The 8,910-nt window shown below is 36.6% G+C and overlaps 2 protein-coding genes across 2 annotated transcripts; both read left to right on the forward strand.

Moving 5' to 3' along the window:
* The first annotated feature begins 2,338 nt into the window (after positions 1-2,338).
* Positions 2,339-3,133, forward strand: LOC113716969 (photosystem II reaction center proteins PsbY, chloroplastic-like). The gene has a single exon (XM_027241543.2). The coding sequence runs from the start codon at positions 2,463-2,465 to the stop codon at positions 3,051-3,053; it is 591 nt and encodes a 196-aa protein (XP_027097344.1). The 5' UTR covers positions 2,339-2,462; the 3' UTR covers positions 3,054-3,133.
* Positions 3,134-6,241: 3,108 nt separating this feature from the next.
* LOC113716350 (uncharacterized) lies at positions 6,242-7,779 on the forward strand. The gene has a single exon (XM_027240646.2). The coding sequence runs from the start codon at positions 6,829-6,831 to the stop codon at positions 7,567-7,569; it is 741 nt and encodes a 246-aa protein (XP_027096447.1). The 5' UTR covers positions 6,242-6,828; the 3' UTR covers positions 7,570-7,779.
* The last annotated feature ends 1,131 nt before the right edge of the window (positions 7,780-8,910 follow it).

An 8,910-nucleotide genomic window follows, 5' to 3' on the forward strand; every position in this document is an offset into this window, starting at 1 on the left:
ATGATTTTCCTTTTCTGTTTTAATGGTTGCGGTGATACCAATGGATTCAGAATTAACATGTAGCATTAAATTTTCTCAACAAAATTACTCTAAAATTAAGTGATAAATTATTCTTTTATCACTCAATATGATGTAATATACAATTAATATATTACATTTAGCACTTAACAATTCAATAATTTAATAGATTTAGGTTTCAATTTCACCTTTTGAATTTCAGTTTTATCAAACTAACTCCTAAACTTTATTTGATAACCCAACCCACCACTTAATTTTATAGATTCAGATCATAATATGTTCAGACACGTTTGATAACAAAAACTATAACATCTGAATTAATAAGGTGGTACTGAATTTTCTAAACAAAATTTGCTCAAGTTCATTTATTACTTAATGTGATATGTATTTAATACTAAAGTTGAAATTTGAAAATCCGAATCCATTAAGTTCCTAAATTGTTAAGGAATAAATTTGATACATTAAGTGATAAAGTGAATAATCTATAACTTATTTCTTTTAGCAAATTTTTCCTAAAAAATTTAGTACCACTTAATTAATTCATATGTTTTAGTTTTGGTTATCAAACGCGTCCGAATATGTTAAAATTTGAATCCATTAAATTTAAGTGCGGAATTAAATTATTCAACATGGGTAGTACTTTACAAAGATTGGCTACAGTAAACAGTTAATTAGGATTTTGGGGAATTGTACGGTAGAAGCCCAGAGTTACAGTAAGCGCACTGCATTTTCGTTTTTTTTGTGCTGGTTGACTCATTGTATACCAATGTTTGTTTGGATATGGTATTATTTGAAATATTATTTGGAATAATTACTGTAGCACTTTTTGTGATGTGATGTATGTGAGATAAAAAGTTGATTGGGAATATAAAAAGGTGGGTTGGAAAATGTGATTATAATGCAAGTGAAATATTATTTGGAATAATATGTGTATCCAAACACTCCCCTATTACAATGGGCCAGAAGACCCTGAAAAGTGTGTACTAGACTATTAAATTGCATATTTATGCCGTCTGGAATTTGGGTTCAAGCATGTGGATATTAACTTGGACTTGACAGCTAGGCCTAAGCCTTGTTCAACAAGCCTTGGCCCGTCATGGGAATTGGGAATACGCTCTTGCAAGTTTATTGCGGCGCAAAGAGAAATCATTAGCAAATGTTCATGCAGCTGCTAAGATGAGTCTGAATTTGCAATCAGACGTCACTTCTCCTGATCCTTCCAATCTTAGGTTGTGTTTGTATTGCATTTTTCATGAAAAAATTACTGTAACAATTTGATGTATATGAAGAAAAAAGATAATAGAGAAATGTGATTACGGAAAACGATGTAATTTTCTGACGAAAAACCGCAATCCAAACAAGGTTTAGTTAAACCTTTATTGGCAACGTATATAGTGGTGTAGTCCAGCCCGCTTTGACTTTCAAACGAAAAACAATGGCAGGACAAGATGAAATTTATTTAAAGTTTATTGAAATTAGCTTTTAGAATGTTGGATTGTTAGGAAGGTTTTGATTTAGTGACTAAAATTGAAATATTAAGATTTAAAGACAATGTTTTAAAATTCGGACCGACAAGTGTATCGGATTAATTTTCGGTTTACAGTTCAACTAATTCGATTGGTTCAATGAGTTTTAAAATATTTTAATTATTTTAATATTAAATTATTTGGATAAATTCATATATAAAAAATAAAATAAATATTTAGTGAGAAAACCAGTTCAAAGGTCAATTTTTTTTACCAATTCATCCGTTTTTTATCTGTGTTTGATTATTGAGTTAAATATAGACCTGAATTGAATAGTAACTACTTACGATTCGACCAATCGAACTCGTTAGTCCGATTCTATTTTCAATACACCGCTTAAAGGTTCTAGGTTCCAATTTCCTTTCTCTCTCCCTACTTCTTCTATCTCCCCCTCCCTTGCTAAGGATAAAAAAAATATTTAAAAAAGCTTTTAGAATGTTGGGTTTTAAACATGGCTTTTGTTGTTTAATTTGTTCATACCAAAGTGACGTGCAACCACTAAAACAAGAGTAGTCTTATCGAGTTTATAAGCACGAGGATTGGGGTCTAAGTCCGAATCCTTTTGTATGTTCTCATGAATGATACCATGGTGTTGGTCTTGATCGATAGCCTGTGTCGTACAAATACACTAATATTTTGCCACCATAAACAGGGACTTGATTCTAAAGAAGTGATAAGAAGCCAAAGTGGGGCAAGGCGTGTGAGGTCTATATTTCACCAATCAGAGTCTCTGGATAAGAGAACAATCTAGGAATCGCAATCTTATTGGATCTCATTTTCCTACTTGGCATTGTTTCTAAATTCCAATTCATATCATCGCACCAAGCAAATAACTTGAATAGAAGCCTAAGCCATACTAATTCTCTCTGAATTCTTGAAGATTTGATCTGCGTATATTCACCAACTCCCAGGATTCGAATGGCAGCAACTATGGCAACCCTTAATGCCAACTGCTTGAGCCCCAACACCCACAGAGTTATCAACACTTTGAAACCAAAGCCGGTATCCCTTCTGTCCATGCAAAACCTCCCAAAAGGCCTCCTCACAACATCAAGAAAAGCACCAGACTCAATCTTGTCCAATCCGCTAACCGGAACAGCCCTTGCTGGCGCAATTTTCTCAACCTTGAGCTCATGTGATGCTGCCTTTGCAGCTCAACAAATCGCCGAAATTGCAGAAGGCGATAACCGTGGTCTGGCACTTCTCCTCCCAATTCTGCCAGCCATAGCTTGGGTGCTCTACAACATCCTCCAACCAGCACTCAATCAGTTCAACCAAATGAGGAGTTCAAAAGGGGTCATCATAGGCCTTGGCCTGGGAGGTTTGGCTGCATCAGGGTTCATCCACACACCTCAGGCATCAGCTGCTAGTGAGATTGCAGCCATAGCTGAAGCAACCGGTGACAACAGGGGTCAGCTTTTGCTGTTTGTTATTGCTCCTGCAATTATTTGGGTGCTCTACAACATCTTGCAGCCAGCTTTGAATCAGATCGACAGGATGAGATCTTAGTATTCCCGTTGGGGTGCAGTAATGAATTGTGTTCACATGTAATTGCACCTTTGTATCAATGAAACTTTTCTTGAAACAAATTTTGGGGACTGCCTCTAATTACCATCATTAGGATAAATCCTCTGCAACTGTACATCGGGTTTCAAAACATGGTTCCAGCACATAAATATATAATATGCCAGCGTCCCTGCCTAATAACTCTCAACTGATTAATCGCTTGATTTTCCGAACTGATTTAATTAATTGGCTTGACGTGTACATGTATGATTTTCAAGTGTGAGGCACTGGGTTTTTCTGGGATTCATTAGATTTTCAAACAGAAATGAACTCCACCTCTATAACTTGCAAGTACGACGAGAACACTGAATTCTACCAATCCACCAAAATATATGACTTTCAACTATTCCAAACTTATACGACTCAATGATTGATCACTCAGCTAGACGACCATTTCTTGTTAGTTCACAAGATAACAACATTCACCGATCAAACTAAGTTCGAACGTGTATTAGTGTTAGCTCTGATGTCAAACTCAGCCTGATATTGATTTGGGGAGCAAACAAAATATTTATCACGATCCATTGAACATCAGATATACGAATTTGTTTTAGATGGACATGAATAATGGATTAAACGGACTAGGTTTCAACTCAAATTTTAAGATTAGTTAAGAACTGAACCAACCTTAGTTACCCTCGAAAAAAAAATTAAAATCGAAGCTTAGTTGTGTCCCTGATTGCTGCCATATTAGCGGATTCATGTTTCCAAGAAATGACACCACAGATTTCCCGGTTTCGAAACCACTGAGCTAAGCTCAGTGGCCACCACAGAGGGACTTAAATCCCTCTTTTGGTCTAGTTGGATCTGTATACTCACTAATCCCTAGCACAAGTCTCTTTAGGCTCCCCCTTTCCTTATATTAGGATAGAGTAAGTTATACAATGTATCGTTGCTGAAAAAAAAAAAAAAAAATGCAATTGGAAGCCGGAATACGGGAAGATCCTTATCCTTCGGGCTCGCTTCATGTTTAATGGACATGAGATACGGGCTTGAACATTGAGCCATTCAGTTAGTTTAAGGCTTTTAACCCAAGCCCAGTTGATGTAGTTCTTCTAAATGTTGATCCATAAGAATGAAGACTCTAGAAAGCTGAAATTATAAACGGATCGAATTTTCATATTTTGTCAGCGAAAAACTGTAAAAATTGTTTTGTTATAGACTAGGTAGCGTGACTAAATGACAAATAATATTTGTTTAAATTTTAAATTCTTCTTTTGTTTGTAGATTTGATATGCATTTTAGCTTGCTATGCTCCTTTTTTTTGTTTTTTGTTTTAAAAGATCAGGGATCTTACGAGTTGAAATCTCTCTAATTTAAATACATTTGTATAATTCTTACGATTTCTGATTTAAACTCAGTGTAAAAAAATAAATAATTTTATCAACTTATTCAACTAAATTAGCGACGATACTAAAATGATATAAATTAATATCAAATATAATAAGAATTATATCAACCTGATTTGCAAATTGCAATGGACAATATTCAACAGGTGAAATCCTTGATCTGTTATTAAAAAAAAAAAATTTTTTTTGTGGTCCTTCGGCACAGGTCGGCTGCCGCTTTGTCCGATTGAGAATGTATTATTAATGGCTGATAATGAGTGTGTTTGGACAGCCAATTATTTGGCCAAATATATTTGCTGACATCACCATTACAATTTCCAATACACCTTTTTATCTTCCCAATTACCTTTTTATCTCACATACATCACATCACAAAAAGTGCTACAGTAAAAATATTTCAAATAACTTACAATCCAAACACACTCATTAATGATACCCTCGCATTTATTCCGCGCTTGCGGCGCGATTACGGCAACTTCTTAGAAGTTACTTGCTAGATTGAGGTTGGTAATAGCGAAACGCTACTTGATGGATGTGGATTTACTAGTACTAAATTATCTTGAACTTTTTTTTTTAAAAGTAAGATTCTTATTACATTAAAAAAAAATAAAATTTTCTAACAATTTTGAGGGGACGAACCTTTTAATTTTATTTACCAGTATAAATTTTGTAAAGAAAAGTGAAATTAAAAAGAAAAACGGAATTGCTATGTTCATCAAGTTGGACTTCTTGGACACTGGTCAAATCCCTTCTAGAAGTGTTTTTTTTCTTTTTTAGGGAAAAAGAAACCACTCGCAAATGTAATAGTTTAGGCCAAATAAACCAGCAGGCAGGAGAACTGGTCTATAAGCCCTTCCGGGTTCGGTTCCGTGGTTGTAATTCCAGTTGGGGGAGAGCCACGTCCAGGGATCGAGTCCCCGAGCCTATCTGGTCGATGATATTGGACAGCCTCTCCCGGTCACGCAATAGGATTAGTTGGATCGTACAATAACCAGTTCACGAACCCAGATATCCACTGTATTCAAAAAAAAAAAAAAAAAAAGGAGAACTGGTCTATAATTTCTTGGACCACACCGTATCAATTAGGCTACCAAACACGAAGCTTGAACTTCACTAATGATATTAGGCAAATTGAGCCCACTAAGCGTATCTTTTTCTTTTGCCCCATCTTTCTTTTATGATTCCACCAAGTCTTTATTCTTTCTTATCCGTCAAATCATTAGAGAGCTGCAATTGCCTCGCCTCATTTATGGAGGTTTCTTGTGATATAGTAGCAATTTATTAGTTTTTTTTTTTTTTTTTTGCTTATGATTATGATTCGAATTTTATGCTCTTCCGTTCAGGCAAGTAATGCATTTGGAGTTGGTGAATGTTAGAAATCGAAATCCCTTAAACTTGGTAAGGGAATGCATTCATCAAGTTTCCTTAAAAAATAAAAATGTACGCCACGACAGCACTAAATAGTACTCTACTAAGTAGTAAAAAGTATTCAGAAGAAGAAATAGAACAACGAGGGAGCTTAGCTAAGCTAGCTACCAGTAGTTATAGCTGTCGACATGGACTTGTGGAAAGTGATAGCGGAGGACAGAACATGCCAAGCAGATCTTCTTTTCTGCACTTCTGGCTTCTTCCCTTCGCCAGCTCACTCTTCAATTATTATCCACCTTACTTTAAAATTCTTTTTTTTTTCCCTTCGAATTAATACACTCACAATTCCTTCGTGTTCCCGTTATATATATATATATATATATATATGTATGTATATGTATGCGCGCACACACACACCAAACAAAAGTGCAAACAGAACACAACAACAAAACCGACCGCCGCTTTGACCTGTGCATGCCCCCGCTCTTGGGCCTCCTCAGCACCTTCTGCTCAACTTTGTTTCATATTTGATCTAATAGCCAATTAGACAGAGGAGCATCACCCTGTCCCTCTCAAACTCTACCTCATCTTCTCTTCTTCCCACCCCCCCCCCACCATATTCAGGACTCCCAATCACCAAATTCCGCTTTAACCCCCACACTTATTTGTTTTCCATAACAGGGATATATAATATTCCTCCATCCTCGTCAATACTCTGGTCTTCACGCAAGGCAAAATCCAATATCGGTCGAGAGAGTACCCTCTCCCGTTGGTCCAAGCAGGCTTGTCCCCCCTACTCCTCTTCTGGTTGTGCCATTATCAATCGCGGGTAACCCCCCGGTCCGGCCGTCCCTGACCTAAGAAAAACGATTATCCTTGTGACCAAACAAGGACCAACTTACTTACCTTCTCGTCCCCCACCCCCACCCCAGCACAAAAACACCACATATATGTAGATATATATATATATATATATAAAACTTCTTGACGCATATTCAGAAATGAAAGAAACCTCAATCATAGCATTTGTCCCCAGATACTTCTTTCTCACTCTCCTCCTTTCCATACCTTTCCTTCTTTTTCTCTCTTACCGTTCTTCCACCACCACCAAACACTCAGAACGATTATCCTCAGAAACGAGCTCGGGCCTAAAAATCCGACCCGGATACAAGACGTACGAGTCCTACATCCAGCGCCAGCTCAACAAGACCCTCAATCCAAAGCTTCGAGAAATATGGAGAACCCGCGACTGGGACAGGAAAATCCAGGTCTTTGCTCGTTTCTTCAGCGAGCTGAAACAGAAGAAGTTGCTTTCTAATGATTCCAAAGCGCTGAGCATCGGGGCCCGGATGGGTCAAGAAGTGGAGGCGTTGAAACGGGTGGGAGTATCCGACTCGATAGGGATGGACCTGGTCCCATCTCCACCGCTAGTTGTGGAGGGCGACTTTCATAACCAGCCGTTTGAGGACGGGACTTTTGACTTTGAGTTCTCCAACGTGTTTGATCACGCGCTTTATCCGGAGAAGTTCGCGGGGGAGATCGAACGGACGCTGAAGTCCGGCGGAGTTTGTGTTCTACACGTGTCGGTAAATAAGCGGGCTGACAAGTACTCGGCTAATGATTTGTACAGCGTGGAGCCGTTGAAGAAACTGTTCAAACGCTCCGATTTGGTTCACGTTCGGACTGTCGACGCATTCGGATTGGACACAGAGGTGGCCTTCAGGAAAAAGAAGGCCATCTAAGAGTCTTGAATTTTCTTAAAGGATTTTTTTTTTCTTTTTCGTTTTATTGTTATTATTATTATTATTATTTTTTTTTTGGCATTGCCACCATAATTTGATACGCAAATATATTTTTTTTAAAAGTTGTAATGGACGTCCAAACTCCAAGCAAATTTTACCCATAAACAATAATGGAACCATTCATTTATTGTTTCGAGTTTGTGTTTCAAACGTTATCCTGTGTTTAATTTGTGCATAAAGAATGAAAAGAAACGGAGTTAAATTATAGCTTCAATTGCAAATGTTTTTTTTTTTTTGATAATAGGAATAGTCTTTGTTTCAAAGACCATTCAGGAATTTTCTTTATTGAGTTTTAATGTGGAAGATAATAAAACTACTTCTGAGTTCAACTGGCATTACAGCATCATGTTTCCACTAGTTTTAAAGATCTGGGAGCTCATTCATTATTATATCTGGCCATAAACGTAGTGACAAAGAGAATGAATGCAGGCTTGTTTCATAAGTTCTCAGCATCGGGCGGTGGTTTATGGCGTATAAAGCGAACGGATGCATTTGATTTGAGAAGTGCATTAAAGGAGCATTTAGCATTTACTAATACTGAGTGCTAATACGAAATCTATAATGGGATTCAACAATAATAATAATGTATTTCAGCAATTTGCCCGTCATTTTATGCTAGTCAACTCGTTCGAGCGTTGACTTTCTTGAATTTATTATTATTGCCTCCGTTCTATTTTGATAGTCTTGATTTTTTTTTTTTTATAAGATTAATAAAAAATATTAGTTAATTTTTACTTTGATAATTTTGATTTTTTTTCTCACATAGTTTAAGGAAAATTACTTAATTTGGCTGGAAAAGTAAATTTAGCCTCATATTTTTCTAAAATTCCATTACATGAATATTAAGGGTATTACCGATCATTATTATCCCTTTACACTAATTATAACAACAATGACAATGATGATGGTACATTACACCATTCAACACATATATTAATAATCGACGTCTTATATGTGGATTATTCATTACTACATTATTATCCTTAGCATACCAAGTTACATTTGCTTGGTAATAACGAATAAGAGCTTCACCGAGTACATGAAAATCAGGAGGAGAGAGACGACCGCATCTTCCTCTTTTTCTGGCGGATTATTTGTTAGCATTACTAGCAATTTACAAGTATGGATTATTTGGAGATCATGACGTTGAAAGTGGCAAGATGAAAATGTGGCAACCTTCTGGACTTGCGCAACAATTTTAAAAGTAAGTTTCTTTTTTTTTTTTGAATGCTTAAAAAAAAGCGGGGGGGGGAGGGGGTGGCGGGGGAGCGCTTCTATTAA

The sequence above is a fragment of the Coffea arabica genome, chromosome 11c (genome assembly GCF_036785885.1).
Source record: "Coffea arabica cultivar ET-39 chromosome 11c, Coffea Arabica ET-39 HiFi, whole genome shotgun sequence".
Lineage (NCBI taxonomy): Eukaryota > Viridiplantae > Streptophyta > Magnoliopsida > Gentianales > Rubiaceae > Coffea > Coffea arabica.

Bases quoted from the DNA above. Each gene is read 5' to 3' on its own strand.
- LOC113716969 (XM_027241543.2), top strand. From the start codon at position 2,463: ATGGCAGCAACTATGGCAACCCTTAATGCCAACTGCTTGAGCCCCAAC.
- LOC113716350 (XM_027240646.2), top strand. From the start codon at position 6,829: ATGAAAGAAACCTCAATCATAGCATTTGTCCCCAGATACTTCTTTCTC.